A 25,300-nucleotide genomic window follows, 5' to 3' on the forward strand; every position below is an offset into this window, starting at 1 on the left:
TCTCTCCACAAACGTGCACGTGTGTATAGTCACGCAATTTCGGTATGGTATACGTCAGATTGTGTGCTTATATAAAATGTTGATAAAATAATTAATTATTTCTCAAATAATTCTATTTCACTTTATTCCTTGTTGAATCACGTATCTTTCACAGTTTAGCACGACCTAACATATCGTATCACTTCGTGCTAAGTATTATTGTAATCACGAAACTTTATTTTTATCAATAATGTATGTAGATGTCCTTAAATAACAAGTGAGATAATTTTAACGATAAACGCCGACGATGCTAATTTCCACATAAATATAATATAGAAAAAATTGAACGAAAATAGAGAATATTATTAGTAGTCGTTACGTAAAAATTGTAAAACCCTTAATTGCCTACCACAACAGTAGCCGAACATGGTGAGGTTGTATATAAAACTGCAGATAAATTTGACATTATCGATCGATTAATCGATCGATTAATCGATCGATTGAGAATTTTAATGAAAAATTAAATTTGAAATATTATATTATCGTGTCGTTTAAATTCTCAAAAATCAGGTAAATTCCATATAAGAAATATACTGAAGTTGAAATAGTCAGGAGAAAAAATGGTGGCATAAAAGAGTAGGAGAGATTAGGCGTGCATGTGTGCGTATGTTACGTATAGTATATGTAGGTTCGTAACGATGGTAGAGGAAGAAAGAAAGACTCGCCGGAGGCAGGAGAATCAAGAAGGGATAGAGGATAGCAGCAGGGAGCAGAGAGCGCAGGGTATAGAAGAGGAAGAAAAAAGGAACACGAGAGGTGACGGCAACTGCGAGGTCATAAATATAAGCGCTGTTATGCCCTTCTACCATCCGATTGGTCGAGCCTCCAGACGAGCCTCCGTAGTCGTGACGACACGTAACGCCAGGCAACGATAGAATGGACAATCGACACGGTGGCGGGTGCCCTGACAAGGAGGAAGGGGAACAAAAAAGAAAGATCCAAGACGAACCAGACGGGGATAGTAGAAACGAACAGGTTACGAACGAAGAAGAGAAGAAAGGAGCGACCTTCGAGCGTCGGATTGTGGTGATTACGTGCTAGTCGAGTCGTACCACATCGTAGTACACCCCGTTTTGTATTTTGTCGCGAAATTTTCCGAATTCGTCAGAATTCTGTTTAACCGTCAATAAAACCTAATACTAGCGAATTAGTCTATCTCGTTTTTTTTTTATTACAAACAATATAGAGCACTCAAGATATAACAGCACTTTAGAATAAATTCGATTGAATCGATTTTTCGCAAGAGTTCTATAGAGGTGACATAACTATTTAAAAATAATCCAAACGAATGAGCTATGAGAATCGTTAGCCCGCATGGCAGAACACTATTTTAGTCAAGAATATTTGCGTAACTCGAAGCATGGACATTGAACTCTCTTCTTTTCTTTCGATATCAACCGATAATTTTTAGCATTATTTATGATGTAACTGAATTGGAACTAAATAAGATATCGATAGATATTAAGAATAAAGTAATCACATTATCTTATAATAGATAAGGAGACATGCGCACAAAATGCACTTCGCACTTTGAAATTTCATATCGCTGTTTGCAATTGATCGATACAATTAGCAACGGTCTAATTTTAAAAATTCCACCCTCTAAACTTATCCAGTGACACGTTAAATTCGATAATTTGATACTATTCGACTAGAGGCGATCAGGAAAGATTTTCTTCCTACGTACTAAGCACATATTTTCATACTTTGATCGAATTTAAAACCGACTATAATAGGATCCTAAGTTCAAGCAGCTTCCACCTTTGATCAAGTAGGATGATTTTGTAGTTACGTAATTCAAATTTTAAAGCGCGTAACTTGAAGAACGGTAGGGGGAAAAAAAAGGAAGTATTTGAAGAAGAATAATGGAAAAAACGTAGAAAACGTGGTGTATGAGAAGGGGGGATAGAGAATGAGAACAAACAATGGATAAAGGAAATAAAGAGGCTGTGGTTAATGTCTCGCTCGTTTGGTTTGGTTATTTTCCCATTCGTTGAATGGACCACTCTTGTTGGCATAATGGACAACGATTGTTTTGTTGCACCCAAAGAGACATGCAACAGTAGTGAAACGAATGATTGCATTCTCCCCAAACTACGACGCAATCTTGTCGGCTATCGTCCTTTTTGCTTTCCGCTTGACACCGGAGACACGCATCTGAAAATTAAAAAAAGGAAAAATAGGGTGATTAAGCGGTATCTATAATTTTTTTTTTATTAATCACGTGTGTATTATACCTTTATGACATTGATAAAATTTAATGGAAAATTGTAGATAATCCAGACGTAAACACGTGAGTAGGTATTTAATTGGATAACATATAAAGCAACGCTTACACTGTAATAGTAAAGTCGTAGAATCTTATTGCAATAACGAGAATATAACTTTTAGCAAGTTTTCAGCGACGAATCGTTTGTGAAAAGCCAAAATATACTCTTCGTGTAAGAGAAGTTTATTCACCAACCAGCCGACGATCGACAAGTATCATCGATATCGTCTCGGTTGGCCTCTGTTGTCTCGGGTATACGAAGTACCTAAGTATGTACAAGTGTATGTGTATGCCTTGTAAAATTCCACCGCCTTATCTGATGAACGTGTATACGATGTGCGTGTGTGTGTGTGTGTTGAGAGTAATTACATACTAAGAAATCAATCTTTCAGAGAATTAGAAATAAACTTACGCGTATCATTTACGGGTATAATATTTTTAGCTGGAATAAGTCAAAGTAAGCCGAGTCGACGATCGGCGATATATGACGAACGTTGAAACGTTTACGATGGGAGTTACACGACACGACGGTTCTAAAGAAACGATAGTTGGTCGATTAATCTTCGACAACGATTCTCAAGAACTACTTCTCGTTGACCCACACCGGGGGATCCTGACAAACGTATCAGTCGTGCCCCCGGGTCTTAGGCGAGCAGGGTATCGGGCCAATTAACTCTGACAAACGGGACAACGACAGGCGTTCGTGCATCAGCCACCGTGCTTAGAGGCTTCTTCTGGAGCGTTCTTCCCTTCTCTCTTATTTTCCATCTACTTTCTTATTGTCATCAACCGCGTCAATCAACACGCGACCTAACCAAACGTATCTTTTTATACATTTGCCGGGAATTGACCCGTTTCGGGACAACAATCCAACTAACTTTACTCGTCTGCTCTTCGGTTAACCCAGATCGTCGGCAATCATTGGTAAACAACGGTAACTTTCCTCAAAGCGTAATTTATCGATGCAACGGAATTAAGATTAGATTCAAACTTCGACCAACGAGTAATCGTATTCGGTTGGTAACAGGAGAAAATAATTTATCGTACTCCGTTTTTAGAATGGGAAAGGTAAGGATCGGCGGATATTAACGCCGATGATATTGCTGATAGTCAACGAGCTATGCCTCTAATCTAACTGCATCCATCGCTTCGATTCTCTACTAACGAGTTTCTCGAACGTTCGAAGAACGCGCCCTATAGATGATATCTTCTCGCGAGATCCGACAGCCAATAAAGACCGATCGATATCGATATATCGTACGCCGATCGTTTAATTAATTCGTTCTGTTGATAAACGTCGTCTGGACCGTCAAAACGAACGTGAGATTAGCATTAATTAGGTATATCGAAATGTTCGAGTCAGTCATGCGGAGGATCGACGATCGAGCAACGTACATATGTACTTACATCATACGCTTGGACTTCAACGGAGAGGAACGTAGGATCGAGGAACTTCTGTCGTTAGGAGGCCTGGCCTGGCAGACGGCAGATGACGACGGAACTGCATGATATTTCAACGAGAACTATTGAATGGCGCGCGCGTGCGAATGTTCCTTCCCGATGTTCGCGTTGCGCTATTAAAATTGCGCGCTATTAATTCCAGCTTACCTTGCTACTACTTGTATGTTCGAAAACACTTTGAAAACATCTGTATCGAATCAAAGTTCGCAATATAGATCAATACATATTGCATGTAAACGTATCACACTTAGTCGTTTTTTATTGCCGCGCCCATTCACATTTTCCTTCTATATATACGCGAAAGGAACACACCGTTTAATACGAAATACCTTTCGCTTTATCAAACGTAAACACGTTTTGACGAACGATTTCTTTTACTTCCGACTCGACTTTTCTTTCTCTGCACGTATAAATAAAGCGAATATTCGAAACGACGTTAAACATTATCAAGTTACGAACGAACCAACTTGGCTCGATTTGCTTTGTTGCGTCAGAGTGTCGCATTCGTAAATTTTTATCAATCATTGAAACTACCAGGTATTTTTCCTTCGATACAATACTAACAATTTGCTTCATCGATTAACCCCTATCGATCAATGAGTTGACCGTGTTCCGTGATGTAACGATATGCGACAATTGTCGAAGAACTCTGATCATCGGAGAAACGGAGAGAAGACAACAAATTGATCTTCGGTCGAAACGATATTTGCAACGTAGTCGTCGTTCTCATCTAGAATTCAATATCAAAATCTGAATTCGATGCCACGCTTCAGGCGCTCTAATAAGATGACTACAGACGATTATCAGATGGCACTCTAACAAGAATAACACTAATAAGAGGAAAAAACAATACTCTTTTCTCATTGGCTCCTAAGTTCCTATCGTCTCTCGCGCCCTCCCCTCTCTTTCAAATCGCATCGAAATTTTCCTCAATTTGATAGCGATTTTTGATATTTGGTAATTTTTTTGTCCCTAGACGATGCTAATTGCGATCAATCGCTGCACGTTACGCTGCTCATTTGTATATCCACTAAGAGACACGTATATGTACATACGCGTATATTAATACATTCTGCTGTGTTACACGTGCTTTATTGCCTTATGCATATGTATGTGCGTTGCTAGCAAACAACTCACGGCTAAAGATGCGATGATGCTCGACTATTAATCGCATATTACGTTTTGATAATGCGTAGAAAAATTTATGCTTAATTGGATGTCATTTTAAATAGCGTTTTGCATACCGATGTAAAGTTCAAGTTCAACAAATACGGCTTTGATCGCAACAACTTTGATCTCGTTAGGAATATTTAACGATTTTTATATCTATCGGTCTGAACGAAGATAAGATTGCTTCGTGAATTTAAATAAAGACAAACCTCAAGTGTAAAGGCAGAACTTTATAAGACCTTTACCGTCTTTTTGCCTTTTAGACGTCCTTTGCTTTCGTTTAAATGGATGTAAATTGCAGTACATGCAGGCAATATTCGACCGCTGTATTAAAATTTATCAAAGTAATTTACGATAGTAAAAGCACAAAAAAAAAAAAAAAAAAAAAGAAAAGGGAAAAATTTTCTCGGGCAAAAATAAAACATTAGTGACGCAAACAAAACCGGTTATCCAATAGACTATTTTCTGTGTTATCGTAATTTATATACGATCGAGCGTGTGAAACATTGAAACATTGCGGATTGAGTGCAATCAAAATGTACGATCTCGATTATAATTTATTTTCAAAAGTACGAAAGAGAATGCAGTTAAGAGATGAGATTTTATACGCGTGTACGCATGGACAGGATCGAGGGCGACTGTATACGGTCGCGACCGAACGAGGTCGAACGACTGGAACCTTCCGTGAAAAGTCCGGAGGATATTGGCGTCGTAGTTTGATCATTGGAGAAACCCGACGTTCCGATTTCATTTCTTACTATTCGTGTATTCTTTGTTCCTACTGTAAGAAACCAACTATACATATGTATACATGTGTATGTTTGCGAAATGTCCCTGAATCGTAATCATACGGGAATATCATAGTCGGGAGTGAAACAATTGTCGGACTCGGAATCTACGGTGGAGATAGATAGGGAAGGAAGCAAACAGAAAGCGAATCCAAGTTCGACTTCGGACAAGTCCGAAAAATAAACGAGATTTAAATGGTGTGATATATTAGATCTAATGGTGTAACATGGCATTGCATATAAACTACAAGGGAGTATACGTTAGGTTTACAGTCGGCATCGAATTCATATGAGAAATCGCAGGATAACGCGTGGCATCGTGACTACAGCAAGCTGACGCGGCTGGACGAGGCGATGCGATTCACGGTGAGGCGAGGTGAGGTAGGGCAGAGCTATGCCCAGCGAGGTACGATGAAGCGAGGTGAAGCGAGACACGATAAAGTGCGACGAGACGAAGTATTGGTACGGGGTGGCGAGAGGCCAGAGACGAGGCGAAACGTAGCCGACCGATGGACAAGAAGGGTGAGAGGAAGTGCCAGGTCAGCGCGCATATCCCCCACCAGCGGCGCGCGCCCCAATGGAGGAGGCGGTGCTTACGACCACACCGGCTTCTATATAAAAGAGACAAACCCCCCGATCTGATTAGCAAAGTTCCAACACACGTAAAAGTGCATTTCACTCATATTTTGTAACATCTAAATTTACGGACAACATCACGAACAAACATACGATAATAATTTGAAAAACGGTTCGAACTACGTGTAAACCACGCTGCTCTTAATCTCGAGTGACTCAGACGAGAAACGAGCGTATCGGTAAACGGAAATCGACGTTGCAGTCGGTAATTACCGGTAAAGAAAGAAAAACAGAAACGATCGAAAGGATTTGTCGTGATCGACTGTTTAATAGATCCCGCGATCATTGACACAGGGACGGATAAACGTGTGTGCTGCAGATGCGGCAGATGTAGCAGGAATAGCGCAAGAACGTTGGAAGCATATAGACGGATAAACAGTAGAACACGGGACGGCACGGAACGGCACGGAACAGCATAGCACGAACAGGAGCAGCAGCACATCAGAGAGGAGGGTAGCTGTGGTGTCGCTGGTACCGCTTAGCAGTGGTGGTGGTGGGTTCGGTCTCGAACTCGAAGCTCGAGCTAGCTAAGAAATACGTTGAATCGTCCACGCGGCATCATTTAGACTTTAGTCATTTGCCGCGCAGTCTCGTAAGGGTGGTTGTGTACACACGTTGAGAGAAGAGATAGAAGAGGAAGAAGAACGTTTATTTGAAAAGTAAAGACCGCGTGACTCGCATCGATCATTATTCGAATCTATACTTGTATTAAGGAAGTATCGAAGGAAGCGCGATATATATACTCTGCTTGTATATCGCGCACGATTTCACGCACCTCGTGACAGTGTCAACGACGCACTGTAAACGCGATTCTAAGCAATCGTGAAAACGCGTGAAACGAGGAAACACAAAGCGAGTCTCGTATCGAATCGCGAGAGAAAGATAGCAGAGGACAGAGAGAGAGAGAGAGAGAAGAAAGTCGATAGGGAGTTTCGAGAATCTGGTTGTGGGTAGAACACGGGGATTCAGGTGACGCGAACCAGTCCGACTATCGACGCAGCACTAACACAACGAGAGCATTTTGAGGCCTGCCAACAAAATGTCCAATTCCCAGAGGAGACAGATGATGCAGCCATGGCCTCTGTGCCTTGTGTCTTTTTCAAAAACGAAGGTAAGATATGTACGTACGTTATCTCTCACGTAACGCGGTTTCGGCCGATCGTAATCGACGTATATTCCGTCCGTTCTCCGCCGGCTCGTTTTCGCCTAACCATGTCGCCAATTCGTGTTCCCTCGTTCATTTTCGGTACCTTCTTTCTCTCTTCCTCCCGTGTCTGTTTCCACAATTCCGCACTCTCACCGCTTTGCTCTTTCTTCCCCTCCCGTGCTTCTGGAAAGTTCCACTGTACGTGCCACCGCCACCGCCACCGCCGCCGCCGACGTCGCTAGGCCCGGTCGCCCGGTATACTCTGTGGCCGGCGCCTCTGCCGTCACATCACGTCACCACCTATCGTCACTCTTCGCAATTTTTCATCATATATCATCTTCCTTCTCATTCACCGCTTATATCATCTTAATCTCATTTCAAATTATCCTCCTTAGCCGCCTTTCTCTTCCTCTTCCTCTTCCTCTTCCGCTTCCTCTTTCACTTTCAATCGTTTCAGTTACCGTTCTCTCATGCCCTTGTACTTCTCGCACGCTGATCGATACCTCCAGTATACGTACGTTTTGTTTGAACGCACGTGAAATTCTACGATCCTTTTAACTAGCACTCGAATCTTTGGGCTTTCCATTCTGCTCCTCTCTTACTTGCTGCTTACTTCACCCTCTCACTTTTCTGTCTCTCCGTTTTACCTTTCTTGACTATCCCCTCTCTTATGGAAAATGTTGAAATTTTACCGTACATCACCAGTAGTCTGTTTCATTGCTTTTTCTGTTCAGTCAGTATGCATCCCTTCGTTCGTACCGAAATTTCTTCGTTCTATATTTAAAAAGGACGATCGCATGCATCGATGTCGGCGGAGGTTGCCGGGTGTATCGTATGTCGAAAGCTACACGCAAAGCGAACGATACTTGAACATTCGTGGTACATACCGACTGTGACGTTCGGTGTTGTTCATCGCGGTAACGTTCATGTGTTCGCGCGCGTTTATGTTATATGTATTTTTCATACTTGTCTTTAGTATTTCTTTGAGTTTTTGAATCTCGGCAGCGCTTGGTACGTGACCGCCACCGTCCAAAAATATCGATCGTCCAGTTAAAACCGCGCGTCTATATTATTACGATTCAGTTAAATACGTATCGCATAGAAGCATTTGATTTTGGTAAACGCAAGCGACGATTGTAACGTTTCGTGCATTAATCAACGAGGTAGCTAATTTCGGTCACTGACGAACCATCACGCCTCTGCATCATTATCGGTTAAATGGTGTTCGCGCCTGTTTCATTGAATAAACGAGATTGCGTCGTCGCGACAGTAAGAGGACCTTTAAACGCTGTTGCTGTTAGTCATCGTTACCGCTCTAACCATTTGCGTTCGTATTGATATTCGTAATTCCTAATTATCGAAACGCGAAATATATATATAATATCGAAGTTTGAATTTTAGGACATGTCGTCCACCAGAATCGTCGATCGGCGTGTGCCGATCAAAAGATGACAAATTTTGTAATACAAGAAACATATTTTTCAATAAATGGTATTTTTTAATCGTTAACAATAGTTTCTAAGTGTTTTCGGACCCGCTTCTTCCATACCATTCACACTCGAACATTTAATCATCGAATACATACTACATTCATTGTTTTTGTTAAATCGAAATTTGTTCTACCTTGTATGTACTGCCGCCTTATTTTCTCTTTTCGTCGTATATTTTATTTCGAAATGTTTTATTGAAGATTCCATTTAAAAAGTCTCAGAGCGCGTCAGCCGAACCACGTATCCGCGATAAATATCGCACGTAAAAGAAACCAATTGTTTTGGAAATGAAATGCGTACACGTACTTACGTACAGGGTGTAAAAAAAAAAAAAAAAAAAAAATAAGCGTCAAAACCAACGTAATTGATAGCGCAATTGTGCGCCTTTGAGTCAATCGGGATTTGTAAAAAGAAAATGTTTGTATCGAAGATTTGTAAAGAAAAAAAGCAATTTGACCTTGACCTTAAAAGCCAAGGTTAAATTCTTTTTTAGCGCAGCATATTTTCCTCTTTATCGTCAGGATCGAAAGCCTCAAAGAAACTATCGATCGCGACTCAACTGTTCTCTCGGAAAGAAATTGTAGAAGTTTCAATAATTCTCAACCTCTTCGGTGCGACGGCGTTTGTCCGGCACGTAGTCGCTTGACGGCCGCGAACAAGAGCGATTGCGTAGCTCTGGAAAAGATTAAATTTACTGAATTCACAATGTGCCGTAATTGCGAATATGTTGCGCGTTTTATCGGTGTAGGTAAATAAACGAGGCTAATAATGCGGTTGCCAAAAATTCCTACCCATACGTCGATGGTGGAACGTCCTCGATTAGATTTTTCAATCATTGCATGGGGATTTCTACGAGCTCAGCTCCTGACACTTTGCTCATTGAACGTGTTACTACTAGAACAGCTATATTCATTTGCGAACAACGCACGTTCCAGAGAAGCGTGGTTCGCGTTGCAATTTCGGCGCCAATAAGCGTGGCTAATAAGATGGTCAATTTCTTGGACGAGTTCAGATTACACGTAGAGAATGTCATTCGAAATGCTCCGTCAAAACGTAGTTCTGCCCCGTCACAAGTAAAAGTATTACCGCGAGAGAATTTGAAATCGTAAGTTTCGAGTTTTTTTTAACTCTATCACACGAAATTGGAGTATCGAGTGTCGCGCCTGCAAGAGACGCAGCCTGCCGCTAGGATAAAAAAGCGAAATTCTACGCCGTACCCGGGAGGTTAAGACGCTGCAGTATTCTTGATTATCAAATTGTTAATCGTAGCCGCTGAAAATCACGTTGCCTTCGAACCTCATCCACGCGTAAACATCTCCGTTATTTCTCGCTAATTTGTCGAAAAATAACATTTTGCGAGTTAGTCTATAGTTTCCATCTACTTTGTCAATCGCACGCTAATTATTTTCTGATTGTAAATGTAAACACATTGCGAATAAAGTCAAATCTGGGATGAAATATAATTTTCGGACAGGAAAATTTTTGATCTCAACGTGCCTTTTCGATGGTATCGGTTAGGTCGTTAAAGCCGAGAATGAGGTTCATTTTTCACGGAAATGAGAACGGTTTTGAAAATTCGGTCTTACGAACATTCGGCCGACGAAGGTCTTAAATCCGCGCAACATCGTGATCGTACAGAGCGGTTAGCGGTAAGCGGCGCAATCAGTGTCGGAACAACCAATACCACTGTTCCAAATGCCTATTTCACCGCTTACAGCTTTCTGTATGATCACGGCTTAAGCGGTCGTCTCACGACGACCGAAAAATAAACGATCGACCCAAACCTAATACAATACTCGTGACTCAAATGTATAGAGAGTAAGTCATACAGCAGGTTAAGAGCACCAAAATTTAAAAAAGGTACGGTCAAAATCCACGAGCGAGATACACATCGACAGATTGACCTACATTTTTTAAGTCTTATTTCCATGAGAAAAGAGCCTCGTTATCGGCTTCGGCAACCTCAAAGTCCCCTAAAAGGTGTCATTCTAGTCAAATATTTTCCAATCCGAATAAAATACCAGAGCCGAAGACACTTTAAGAATTACCGAAGCTTTAAAAATTCTTTTCGAGAGAACGGTTGAGTTGCGACCCATAGTTCCTCCGAGACTTTGATCCTTATTGATGAATAGAATACGATGCAATAAGAAAGACTTAACCTAGAATTCCAAGATCAAGATCAAGATCAATTTTACGCGGACTTTTTTTTTTTTACGAATCTCCATCGACCCGAAGGTGTAGAGTTACGTTATAGTGGTTTTTACACTTACTTTTTTTACACCCTGTACAAATACGCACGCGCACGCTGTCAAACCGTATGGATCTTATTCCTTTACCGATCGTATATTGATAGAGTAAACGATGTGCATTGATAGTTCGAAAGACGAATCTTCTCACCATCGTACGTTCTTCGTCACTGTGTTTCCATTAAGGGCACTGTTTAATACATACGTACCGTTTGTAATCACGCGTTTTACTCGAAGCATTTCTTTCCATTGTCAAGCTAATTGTCAAAATCAACATTGGTTGTTGGTGCAACGGGGGTTCATCGCTCTTTCATTTTTCGATACCACGAATATCGACACACTCGACGCAATACGATTGTAACGAAGAATAAAACGCAACGGAAAGAGATAATGCAGAAGGAAAGTCGGAATTCGATTAGAAGCGTGTTCGCTATTGAAAATCCGGGAAATTTTACGGAACGGGAGTTATAGCAACGCGAGATCACGTATGTCGGTGTTTGTCGTAAAAAAAGCTGCTACGCTTCGAAAATGGATTAGCATAATTCGTGTTTATTATACATTGTATCGCGTCGCGTTCGACGACGATGCTGTACTGTCGCGAATCGCCGAGAAACGGGGAAGAAATGAGGGGAAGTAGGTAAGACGCCATACGGCTTAGATACATAGGTACGTAGCAACATCAAAAGAGTCGTATATCGTAGACACTGACAGGCTAGATATCAAAGATTACTAACTATTATCTAATGCTCCCCGCTATACCGCTTTCCGTAGCATAATATATTTCGGCCAGCAAGATGTGGATATTGCAGTCGACTTATCTCTACGTTAATTGTCACGGACGCAGCGCTAAAATGCTTCGTCAGCCACGAGTGTCTACGCCGCTGGTACGTCACACTATGTATTGCTCTAAGTCAACCGCACCTTCATTTCGAAATCTGCATATAGAGAACATGTGCGTAGCTTCTCCCGTCGATCTCCTCCACACGGAGATTCATTCGAAACATCATGCAAGATTCGTCGTGTCGAGAGGATCCAGTCGATCGAGCGATGTACGGATAGAACACGATCGAGTCATAGAGCGCGGAATCGCCGAGTGAAAGCGCAGAGTATGCCATGTCGTAGATGTATGGTCCGACAATCTCTCTTTCTTTTTTTGCTTCTGCTCGTTTACACGCTCGCATACATAAACGCAAAAGTAACCCTTGATATTCGATATCCTTGAACGTCGCCACTTTTTGTTTCTTTCTTTTCCATCCTTTCGCATTCTACTTTTCTGTTTGTTGCGATAAATGCATACGATGTGTTTGCGTTCTATGCCCTTCGTCGAGTCATAGTTACAATACGAGAGGGATTCGAACGGTCTTTACAGTTTTTCTTAAAATGTTACCGAAGCGAACCTCGTGTAAAAAGAATTTTGCAACGATTCTAGCTACACACGCACCTTATCTTTGTTAGGCTAAACCAAGACGGACTACGTATCATCGATAGAAATATCAATTTGCTTCTAGAAATACATTCCGCCATAAACGTACGAGCTTCGGTGACATATAACCGAATCGACGAGCTTGAACATTATATATAAGTATCATAAGCGAATCGAGATCTGCGTGTACAATGTACATCCATGCAGATTTCGATTCACGCGGTATTTGTACGTATCGTTAAAACGTGCGCACAAACGCCAGCATTCAACGTCAATTCACGGTCGGGCCAAGATCACTGGGATTAGACTGATGCGCGCGCATTCACACGTATTCCGCATATCGATGAAATCCCTTCCTGCGTCTTCGACATATATATATACGGCATTCATATGTAAACGAAACACGTGACAAATTGATTTTCATGAGCAACTTACACAACTTAAACTATGTAATACCACAACGATGTTACGAATATCGTGAATTTCATATTTTCTTACCGATAGTAAATACGACAGAGGCGTAACATCGAGTTAAGAGATTCGATTTCGATTCGAATGTATATCGATCACGCATGTTACATTTGGATTTGAAATCGGTGCGCCTTTGTACGAAGATGCTGCAAAGTATCCGCTTCTCTTCTCTGTATACTCTTTTCCCTTGTTTTATCGGCTGCATTTGTTGCTCTCGTTTTCTACGTTCCCGTTCCACGCAAGCACATGTCGCGTTAATTTCATTTTCTTTTTACGAAACGATAGCCACGTCTTTCTTCGGCAATGTTCGGAAGAAACGAAAATAGTATCGTCGTACGATTTAGACTACGGCAAATGGAACTATGAAAGTACGTGCTTGTTGCACGGGCCTACGCGCGTTTCCAAAACAGAATAGCAAATGTAATATCGAACGCACTTAATGGAAGTTTACGTAATTCCGTTCGAGCGGTATGTTTGAAGTCGACGATGTAACGAACGTTTTTTCTGTCTTTTTTTTTTTTCAAAAGCACGACTGGAATCGATGAATTTATTACGTTTCATTAGCATTTACGCTCGTTATTTCGCAATACGTTCTATCACGCGACTTTGACGTATCAAAAACGTCGACGAGGCCGAAATATAAATATTTGCGATATTTTAACGTACATATGTACACGGAGGAGAGACAACGTTGGAGAGTTAAAGATCTATGAACGCAGCCGGATGAAAATAACGACGTACCTATGAAAATCGTTGATTTTTCGAAAAGATCGACGTAGGATGAATTTTTCACGATTTTGTAGCAGTAAGATTGAAAAATTTCGCGAAACGCCGAACGGAAAATGTCAAGAGCAAACGAGAGTTACTCGAAAGATAATACTGGCGATGGTCCGTGATGCGAACACAGCGATCGCAGGGTACGCGCCGCACCATTTTCACAACTCCAATTCGTTTCTCGTCCGTCGGTTAACGGTGCTCAACGTTCACGTTAGATAGCGCCACGAGAATCTGGCGATATCGAACCTATATATGTACATAGCGGGCGACCTCGGGCGCACGCTCGTGCCCGCGTTTTTTTAAACGTTTTTTTAGTTGGAGTGGTTCGGTTCACGAACCGCTGTGTCACGATCGTAAAGGTCGAAGATCGTTTGTACAGTGTACATAGTGCGAGAACTACACAGCAAAAAGGCGCGTTCATTGTTCTTTTTATATTTATTTAGCACTACGAAGGACAATGAGCGGCAAGTTAGTACAAATCGCGAATATGTGGTGTCCGTATCGAGGACGATCGGCTATTGAGTCCAAAGGAGAAACGATAGCACAAATGAAAACAATGAAATCATCGTTTCTTAAATGCGAGCAACGAGACTATAATTTACTATCGGCCGGCTGATCCAGCACGACGAGTTCAATTTGATAAGGGAATTAGAGAAAAAATAGATTTCCGGCAATTGGAAATCTAATTAGCGAGAGAAGTAATAGTCTTCGGACGATAGAGACGCGAAAGACGAACAAGAAGGAAAACGAGCGCGTCGCGTTGGGACGAAAGGGGTTGAGAAATGATAAAAAAAAAATGTACCGGGTATAAAGGCCAGGGCCAAAGGGAGATAGATAGTCGTTGAAAGCAGAAAATATTTTGTTTTATAATTATAGGAAATATGGAATATCGATCGTGGAAAATGCTATATAACATTCGCATAAAAACAATCGGTATTATTCGAATAGAATGCGAAAACGATATATTTGCAAGTCTAGATCATTCGGGAAATCGACGTACGTACGTTTTCAATTTTGTACGAACGTCGATAAGCAGTCATTGTGAGATTGTAGCGGGTCTGTGATATACGCGTTGCTTGCCGTCAGATACGATTTTCGGAGAATTTGGAAAATTCGGAGAAATCGGTGAATCGATCGTAATACAGTTCGAGATAAGTAGAATCGGCATACGTGTCAAGATGCGTCGCAGTCACAAACACAACTTTCGCGAAAGTAAAGAGCTCATGATTCGATCGTGAACATAGGGTTCAACATAGGTCATCGATAAACAGGAGTAAAAGTCATCTAATGGTAGAGAAAGAATCACACGCTGTTTCTCGTTCTTTGTCGTTTTTCGTCATTGGTTCGTTACGATAATCGTTACATGCATCCTACTCTTTCTTTCGTTCCATGTTGTTTCTCTCTATACGACTCCCGATAAACGAAACTAGTATAAATACTCCAACTTGAAAATTCCATCATCCCCTTGATATATGCAGTCGATCGTTCCACGGCGAACGCTGGATTCGCGTAGCTCTCTGCTGTTCGTTGACTAAACGCGTATCTCTTTATACTCTCCGATAAATTCCGTTAAACCGGTTCGAATAAAAGAAAATTTGCCACGAAAAGCGTATACGGGAAAGCGGTGCACGTCCCCACCAGGAGAAAGAAGAAAGAAGAAGGACCGATCGACCAAGCAAGTAAGTTCGATTTTCGTTCGGATCGGTCGAATAAACGCTGATTCGGTTTTCCATCGAAAGTCGAATCGCCTTTATTATTTTTTCGGTGATGATTCGCCTTTGCTTCGTTCTGCCTCGGACTATCGACCGAAAAAACTGATATCTCGTATGGCGCGATGACACGCGAACGCGAGATCGAACGAAATAAAACGGAAGGGAAAGAAACAGAAGAGAAGAGAAGAAACGCGAGAGCGAGAGAAACGAAAAATTGACGATGGAAAATTTATCTGTTTACAGGAACACAACGTTTTACCAAAATATTACACGAGGGTGCCTCCGGTTACGAGATCGGTCACGAACGATTCGGGTATCAACCTAGATTGTTCGTCCAACACGACGATCGCGACGAACGCGAGTCCGTTCAACAGCCAGACAGCCTTGATCGCGGAGAAAAAGGTGATTCTTTCCGGCAACAGTGTCACCGCCTCCAGCAACCACTACTATGCGCAGAACTTGAGGAACAATCATCAGAAGACCCTGAGCGGGTCTCATATGTACGATCCCCTCGACAAGGGTATCGATCACGATTACAAACAACTCGATCCATTGTTGGTCGGTGAACCCCCGTATACAGGGATTGAGCTCGCAAAGCCAAGCATGAGTTCTCAAAATGTCAAACCGACCAAAGACTCGGACACCGTTATGCGTACGCAGTTCCAGAAGGAACCGAAACCATCCATCATGCGTTTTGCCAATCAGGTAATTCGTCGTTCGTTTTCTTAATCTTTTCGTTGCTTTCGTACACGGTGGTCAGAACTTTAGACGCGTTGCAACAAATACCGCGAACGATATATCGCGAAGTCGCGTTCGCGTAATTCTCGAGTCGTGAGGGAAGACGATTGTCGAGAAACCGGTTACCGTGTACAGCTGAAACACGTGGACCATTCGCAAATCCGTTTTCCACGTCGTACGAGTTTCGACGAGAAGATAGTTACGTACCGCGAGAAAACGACAGAGGCCACGTTCTTTTCTACTCGCGTACGAGTTTCAAGGATAACTCGAGGAAGCATCCTTGATCCATTTTCCTTCCGACTCGCCTCGAGTCTCTTAGAATCCGGACTCGTCCGCCACGCGAGTCTTACGATCGAATACGCGCGAATATATGAATATCACGATCGAGGAAGGTTTCGCGATTTCAAAAGAATCTTGCACGACCGTTGCACGAGGCGGCATCGCGATAGCGGTTCAGGATCCCGAAGCTTCTCGCCCTCGACGCTTTTCCTTCTCACGCGAATCGAATGCCATGCGTGCCTTCTCCGCCCTGTCAGTCATTCGATCTAAACTCGAGGGCATCGTGATCTTCGTGCTTACGACATCTACATTACGTATGCGTGTGCATATATACATGTGTGTGTACATAATATATATATGTGTGTGTATATTCAGAATTATATTTGTGTTGCGCAAACGGGATAAATATCGTGAACAACACGATATTACGAAAGTACGCAAAACGAACGCGATGCTGCTCGATTCGAAAAAATGGGCATCCGGTATTCGAAAAGCTGTCGTCGGTTCTTCGTACGTACGTCGAGCGTTGAACGTGGAGCGCGGAACTCGCAATTAAACCATCGCTAACAAGATTATATTTTACTCATCGTCACGCCACGCTCTTTTTATTCGTGGCACGCGTCCGACTCGAATTAAACTATGCTACATAGTGATCCAAAGCAAACTAAATCGGTCCGAAAGAACACACAGAGAAAAAGACGACACGAGTCGCGTCTATGAATTGAAAGATGTGGGTGTACGTATAGACGGATGGGAAAGGATGCAAAAGCAAACGGGACAGGTGTAAAAATGAGGAAAGGGGAAGGAATTGCGCATTGATCTCGCGCGTGTTTCGTGATCTCTCTATCGAAAGAGGCAATTGCGGAAAACAAAAGGCGAATGCATGCATCGCATGCGTGCATGCACGTTTGTACCCAACTACGGTGACCTTGCACGCTTCTGATAATAACTAACGACTTAATTTCCTTCCACGTATGTACATCGCTGACGTACGCTCGAGACGTTTGCGCATCATATTAAACAATTAATAGTGCAAAATGACAAGAGAGAAGCGAGGCGTGTAGCCGATCAACGGTTATCGCGAATTTCATGTTCGATCGTCCTTAAATCAGCCCGTTCGATCTTAAACGTTACCGAACGAACGTCAAATTGCAACGAAACTTTTCAATACGATCTGTCGAGATCGCACGAGCATCGTTACGGATGCGTACGAACGATGCCGTGGAATCGCACCGCGTCGTTCGATCACACCGTTTTCTCTCGTTCGCGATCACAGAAACGCTTTTGCATGCATCTTCCATCGACATAGTCGACGGCGTAGTATATCTCGGTTTACGGAGATCGTCTGCCGCCGATCGCGCGTCGATGCAACGACCAAGGGGACGGAATGGAACGAACTGGAACGAAACACGGTAGCTCGTACTTGCACGCGGGAGAGAAAAAGAAGAGCGATGCGTTGTGCTCCGACAAAGAAGATTACGCAACGCGAAAGAAGGTCGCGAGTAACAAGATCGGCCGGTCGCAACAACGACGCGGTTCCGTCGCGAGATTCCGAGGCAAGGCTCTCTTTTTAAATAAGCCACTCGTTCGATCGCGGCCAACGTATTCGAAGAAAACGAAGCGGCCAGCGGCTAAAGGGGATAACTCGACCGGCCGTTTGTCGCGATCGACACCTTCGTTTCCTCTCTTTCTTTTCCTTCTTTTTCTCTTTTCTTCTGTCTCTATTCGACGATCTCTCGAAATTAGTCCCACGTGCCGGGATCGAGTAACGTGCACGAAGGAATGGCACGAGTTACGCTCACGCATAGAACCCCGCGTACGCGAAAGCGGCGCGCACACATACGACCGTAGGTACGTATAATCGTCCGATTCGCGGACGGATGGATCCTCGCAATGACAAGGGAAGGGATAGTCGCGGCCCCCCAGCATCGTTTCCCTATATAAACAGGGAACCACCCGTCGGTCCACGAGTACCAATAGCGTGTAATTGATATACGGGAACAACGTCAACGTTAACGACAGCTCCGACCGCATCGTATCGACGACGACAACGATACCGATACCGTTAACCTTGACGACAAAAAAAAAAAAAAATATCAATTGCACCAACGACAGCAACATTGGCAGCGACAGCGCCAGCAAGAAGAGAAGAGCAAGTAGAAAGAGACGAAGAAAAAGTAGAGGAAGGAGTAAACGAGGAATAGCAAGAACGATAACAACAACAGGACCAGAGACGATATTTCATACGAGGACGCGAAGCCAACAATAGTGACAGCAAATCTCGCCAACGCGACGCGCCGACAGTTAAATGGTCGAAAGGACACGATCCGATACGGTGTAATAATAAAATTAAATCGACGTTGATCGGCACGCGCGAATCGCGAGCGTGTTGGAACAGTTTTTCCGGCAACCTACGATTCGAAAGGAAAATCGAGCGGTTAACGTCTAGGCGAGAAGGATCGTGACGCTTTGGCAGGACATTTCCGTGAAATTTTTCGTCCGACCTTGTCTCCTTTACATTCTCGATCATGAAGATTCTTATGCGAGCTGATACCCATGTGAACATCGAATTACCGGGCAACGCGCCAGTCGCTAAATGCACCTTCACTCAGGTATCCACATAACGGCATTGTGTACTTTATATAGAAATCTCTCAACGATGTTATCAACGATCTTACGCGTGCGTGCGTGCGTGCGTCCCTCGTCTTCCGTTGTTTCGTTCGTTCGTCGTTTATTCCTACGCGTATAACCACTGCTCGACCTTTCGTATCGAGTATCGGTCGAGATTTTACCGGATCTCGCTCGACCGATATTATCTCGTAAACATCGCGCTGTTACAACCAGTAGCTTATTTCGTAGCTGATGAAACTAACCGCGAGTTGTTACCACGTGATTCTACGAGTCGCTTCGATCGGGCCACGCTTCGCGATAATTTCTTTCCACCGTATTAATCGATGTTTTAATCGAAATGTTTTCAGGTGTTGGCTGCCTTGTCGGTGTCCATGTGTTCCATGGTGGTAGGTTACTCGAGCTCCTATACCTCCCCGGGTTTGGTTTCGATGCGGGACAACGCGACGGCTACGTTCGAAGTAACGAAAGAAACCGTAAGTAGGAACGAAAGTTTTTCCGTTACGTATCGAGATGTAAGAACGATGTTGCGGAAGGGTGAACCGAGGGAGGAACGAAGGGACCGAAGGGACGACCGTCTCTCGTGGACAAAATTGTTTTTAAACAAACGTGCCTCGCGAGGAGATCGCGCAATCTCCGGTGTTTCGATGAAACGAGAAACCGTACGTAACGAAGACGTTATCCGAATTCTCCTCTTATCCGAAGACCGAGCCAAGGTCGAGCGATCGTTACCGAGGCACGTTTGTTTTCGAACGTATTTCGATTATGCTTCCGTCGTCGTTCTCGATCACGCGAACCAGTGATTTACCGTTCCATCGCGAATTTCTTTTCAATCCACGCGTAACTAGGTAAAACGATCGCGTTTGGCAAAGATGCGTTACGCGAAAAACATCGTTTCGCGTCGGTCGTTCGAAAGAGGGCGACGATCCTGAGACGACGACAATGGATAACAACGACGCGAGGAAAGATACACACACACGCACATATATATATATATATGTATGTGTGTCTGTATATATATATATACACACCATCGATATCGAGAAAGGGTCAATAAATGATTGAGCGTTTAACCCATCGAGTGCGTCAATGCGACGTAGAATCAACGATTCGACGCGTTTCCCATACGACCCTGTGTCGCGTTTCGTTCGTTCAACAACCATCGACGCGCCTTGTCCAGCCTCGATTGGCGGGACACGCGATTGGTTCTTTGTTGATCGATGCCGGCACGCCGCTAAGTCGCTCTACGTTGCTAGTTGCTACGTCGCTACCTCCCGGTAGTCGTTACGTTGTTACGCCATGCGACTTTTGCCGTGATTTACCACAACCTTCGATCGGTCGATGATGCGCCTGGAGGTTTAATAGCGCGCGTGAATAAACGCCGTGTAAATGCTTCCGGGTTCCTCAATGTCTCGCCGTCTCTCGACGATCGCCGTCGTACGCAGATCAAGGTCTACGCTAGCGCGATAACGTTCCTTAAACAATTTCTTCGTTCCTTCCTTCCTTCCGTATTTCCTTTACACCCCGAACTTGTTTATATTCGAAGGTCGACGAGCGAGCTCGAATAGGACAACAAGACCCGCTCGCGCCTACGACAAGATCGGGAAGCCAAGATCGAGAAACGATCGAGAACCGATCGGGACACGATAGTTATGCGTTATGCGTTCTTGTTTCAGGGCATGTGGATAGGATCGATTATGCCGTTGAGCGCGCTTTTCGGAGGTATGATCGGTGGACCAAGCATCGAATACATTGGTAGAAGAAACACTATTCTGGCCACCGCGTTACCCTTCATCGCAGGTACGGCTGCGTTCCCGTTCCAATTTTCCAACGGACAATACGTTTCGACGATCGTTCAGATCGCGACGATCCCCTGATGTCGCTAACTTCTCGACTAATCGATCGATATCGTTTCAGCCTGGCTACTAATCTCCCTGGCAGCGAACGTTGCCATGGTGCTCGCCGGTCGTGCTCTATGTGGGTTTTGCGTTGGCATCGCGTCGCTTTCGCTACCGGTGTATCTCGGTGAAACGATACAAGCCGAGGTGCGTGGTACCCTCGGTCTCTTACCAACTGCTTTTGGTAATACAGGTGAGCAGCTTCTCCATTCCGGTTATCGAGATATCCAAGTATCGATATCGCGATGGAAATCCAACCAACTTTGTTTGCCTTTTGATTTCTTCAGGAATTTTAGTCTGCTTCATAGCCGGCATGTATCTAGACTGGAGAAATCTCGCGTTACTCGGCGCTGCTTTACCGATACCGTTCATGATTCTGATGTTCGTGATTCCCGAGACTCCTAGATGGTATATCTCCAAGGGAAAGACAAAAAGGGCGCGAAAATCGCTGCAATGGCTGCGAGGCAAAGGCACCGACATTACCGACGAACTGTCCTCCGTTCAAAAGTTACACACCGAGAGCGAACGTAACGTTTCGCAGGGTGCGTTCATGCAACTGTTCAAGAAAAATCATCTGAAGCCACTTTTCATCTCGCTTGGCCTAATGTTTTTCCAACAATTTTCGGGAATCAACGCTGTTATATTCTATACCGTTCAAATTTTTAGGGTAAGTTTCTGCTCTTATTCGCGTGGAGATTAATAAGAAACAGAACAAAATGTACACACACATATATATATATATATACAAAGAAGCGAAGATTAACCTTCGGATTATTCGGATTGTATTTTTCAGGACGCTGGAAGTAGCATCGACGAGAACATCTCTACCATCGTTGTAGGTATCGTAAACTTCATTTCAACGTTCGTCGCGGCATCCGTTATAGACAGACTAGGCAGAAAAATGTTGCTGTACATAAGCGCTATATCGATGTGTCTAACTCTATTCACATTCGGTACGTTCTTCTACGTGAAGGCGACAGGAGTGGACGTGACGGCGTTCGGTTGGATACCGTTAATGAGTCTGATAATTTACGTAATCGGCTTCTCTCTGGGATTTGGCCCGATTCCATGGCTGATGATGGGCGAGATTTTACCGGTTAAGATACGCGGCTCGGCAGCCAGCGTAGCAACGGCCTTCAACTGGAGTTGCACGTTCGTCGTAACGAAGACATACGAAGACATTGTTTCGGTGATCGGACCGTACGGCACTTTCTGGATGTTCGGTACGATCGTTCTAGTTGGTTTCATCTTCGTAATCGTCAGCGTACCAGAAACGCGAGGTAGATCTCTCGAGGAAATCGAGAAAAGATTCACCGGACCGGTGAGAAGAATGAGTGCGGTCGCTAACATGAAGCCTATGCCTATGGCCTGTTAATTGTTCCTCTCTCGTTCGCTCTCAACGTCGATAGTTAGCCAATCAGTCCGTTCGACTAACGTGACGATGATCGCGACGTCGGCACTAACACGCGCGTGTTTCGCTTCGTTATGAAACGAACGAATCCTATATAGGTATAGTTCCTTCGGTCTGTCGGTAAGAACGAGCGAAGGGCACGTGTCTAGAGAGAACCGTCTTCCGGATCGATTCTCTTCTTTTTCGACGATCGATTTTCTCCTTTTTAGATTCGTACGCGGCTGCTCTCTGCTTCGTTCACTTTCGTTTCTCCGATCGTCTCTTTATTCCGGCCCCTTTCCAAACGACCTTACACGTAAAACCGTTCGCTCCGACAACACCAATTTTTTATTTCTTTCTAAACCAAACACCAAATACTCTTTGTTGTCGGACAAACTATTTCCTTTGCGTCTAGCTTCCTGGAAAGGTGCGAGCAGATGGCAGCCGAAGGAAGTAACAGGATAAACGCGCGAAAATAGAAAAAGAAAAAGAAACAAAGAGGAAAGACGAAGGAAGTTTTAGAGAGCGGAAGTTTCGGTAGATCAGCTTGTTGTTTGTATGTACTTACGAAAAACGCTTGCTTGACGCAAGACCGGCTGATAGTTTAACGACATAATCGCGAACGCAAGCTCAACTTGAGAGAACGATCCGTTGACTAGACGTCATACGTAACCGTTATTTTTCTTATTTCAAATACTTTACAGGGTCTACCTCAAATTAGTACTTTTACTAAAGGTATACGAGTAGATTAACGACAAGGATGAATTATTTAATTAGTACACGTGTGTATAGATTCGAGTACACCGATATGTTGTACTTAAGAAAATGCGTTATAAACAACGTCGAAAAGGGAAAAACAAACGTTTCTTCCTTCTGTATCATCGCGACAATAAAATTTTTACGCGACGGTCGTACAGATAATTCTTGTGCATTTCTATCAATATCGACCGTCGCGTTTGTACATATGTATGTAGTTACCGATTTGCGTCAATGAACAATTGCGTCATCTATCAACGAACTAAATCGTATCATTCAGATATAAGTTAAGAAATAGAGGTAAAATAATACGCGTTTATTTTTTCATCGTTGAGATTGATGTAACTCACGAAAGAAACGTATCGCGCACAATGGCGCACGACATATCGCATTTCTTGCGTACACATGTATATACTGAATGCATGTATATACTTTGAGAATCGGTTCTCGTTATACAACGATATATATTTGTAACGCGATTTTTACACAGTATGCGCTTTTAATTCTTCATTTTTATTCCTAGTTTCCGATAATATGTACCGAGATCTGTTTCAGTTCAATCGAATCTCGTTTGTACTTAAGCGTCGCGCGTCCTGTCCTATCCCGTGTCCCGGTCCAACTCGTTTTTCCTCATACTCTTTTCCTTCTTCACACCTTATTTCTCTTCCATTCTTCTTTCTCAATGCGTGGATATATGCGCATCGTTCTCGATGTCGTGCGGTTAAACTGCCTTTATTCTCGCATCATCATTCCGAATCTCATCACAGGGACAAGAGGAGAAAACGTTACGAAACATTCCTATCTCGTGTACTTTCACGTACGATCTAGATCTATCGCGTCACGAGAAATACGTGTTCCCTCGGGAAAGGCTTTGTTTCGTACGCCCTAACCCATTCTTTTTCCTTCTACTTTTACCTTTTTATTCTCGTTTCTATTTACCCAATTAACATTTCTATCGCGTGCCGCTTAGGCGTAGGGTGCTTGCCAAATTTTGAGAGAAAATATCGCTCGAAGATTTATAACTTTACTACTATTATTTCCATTCGCGTTAAATTGACATGTACATTTCTAAGTTATTAAAATATAACGTTTGACAAAATACACTTTACTCTTCTCTTCTCTAGCTTTGTCCGTTTCATTGTCCTTGCTCTTTCACGCGACTTTTTATACCCGCCCCCCCCGGTCGATTCTATCGTCTTGCTTTTCGTGTAAGGTAACACCATACGTTATTCCACATATACGCGATATATATTTGCTCATTGGGACAAATTTGATCGTTGACTAAAGGATACGAAAAGAAACGCAAAGTCGCTAACAACGGCAAGATCGATGTGTTCGTAAGTATGTTCGTCGAATAGGTATAGTTTAATATCGTTTCGATCTTATCTATCGTAAACGGAGAACAAAACGAGTCTCCAAGAAACGCCTTAATCTATGGACTATATGCGTTTGAATGCTAACTTACCCATTACTTGAACTCGGCATATCGCGCAAGTGTCACATTCTACGTCCCAGCTCCACATAGCCACGGCGTTCCATTTTTTTAAGATAAACAGTTTATCCGGTTTTAAATTGTCGTTGTCAGCACGATCTCCTAAATCTTGCTCCGTCTCGGCCATTTCGACTTTTTAGGTTAGAAGCGACGAGGCGACGCGAACTCTCTCAATTATTCAAACATCCGTCTCCGATCAAAATCTTCGAAGAGATCCCACACCTGTGACGCACACCCTGCGTTTATTCAACTTTGTCACGCGCGTTCGAACGATATCAACGACACCGTTGTCGATTTTGGTATTGGTATACCGTGAATCAAATACGAGCGGTGTTCTTCCTTCGAACGCGCGTTTTCGATAATGCAGATCGTGCGCAATCGGTAACAAACGGTTCTATGCCCCTTAATTATACAGCTGTATACATACACAGTCGTGAGAAGGACGAACGTATAGTGCCATCTGGCGATGAAACGATCATGTTCATCTCCT

General features: G+C 43.2%; 2 protein-coding genes across 4 annotated transcripts; one reads left to right on the forward strand and one right to left on the reverse strand.

Moving 5' to 3' along the window:
- Positions 1-107: 107 nt before the first annotated feature.
- LOC139988305 (RING-box protein 2-like) lies at positions 108-25,189 on the reverse strand. Its single transcript, XM_072005540.1, has 2 exons — positions 24,784-25,189; positions 108-2,196 (listed from the first exon to the last, which is right to left on the reverse strand). Exons 1-2 carry the CDS (start codon positions 24,935-24,937, stop codon positions 2,018-2,020), a joined length of 333 nt encoding a protein of 110 aa, XP_071861641.1. The 5' UTR covers positions 24,938-25,189; the 3' UTR covers positions 108-2,017.
- On the forward strand, positions 6,373-24,419 carry Tret1 (trehalose transporter 1). 3 transcript variants are annotated; one of them, XM_072005485.1, is made up of 8 exons: positions 6,373-7,185; positions 7,217-7,474; positions 15,873-16,334; positions 19,625-19,750; positions 20,951-21,074; positions 21,192-21,365; positions 21,460-21,839; positions 21,966-24,419. In XM_072005485.1, the coding sequence occupies exons 2-8, from the start codon at positions 7,403-7,405 to the stop codon at positions 22,545-22,547; spliced, it is 1,920 nt and encodes a 639-aa protein (XP_071861586.1). In that variant the 5' UTR covers positions 6,373-7,185; positions 7,217-7,402; the 3' UTR covers positions 22,548-24,419. The 3 variants fall into 3 exon arrangements, with proteins under 3 accessions (XP_071861586.1, XP_071861585.1, XP_071861587.1); XM_072005484.1 differs by lacking the exons at positions 6,373-7,185; positions 7,217-7,474 and adding an exon at positions 12,026-12,130; XM_072005486.1 differs by lacking the exons at positions 6,373-7,185; positions 7,217-7,474; positions 15,873-16,334 and adding an exon at positions 18,611-19,258.
- Positions 25,190-25,300: the final 111 nt, after the last annotated feature.

The sequence above is a fragment of the Bombus fervidus genome, chromosome 6, assembly GCF_041682495.2.
Source record: "Bombus fervidus isolate BK054 chromosome 6, iyBomFerv1, whole genome shotgun sequence".
Classification (NCBI taxonomy): domain Eukaryota; kingdom Metazoa; phylum Arthropoda; class Insecta; order Hymenoptera; family Apidae; genus Bombus; species Bombus fervidus.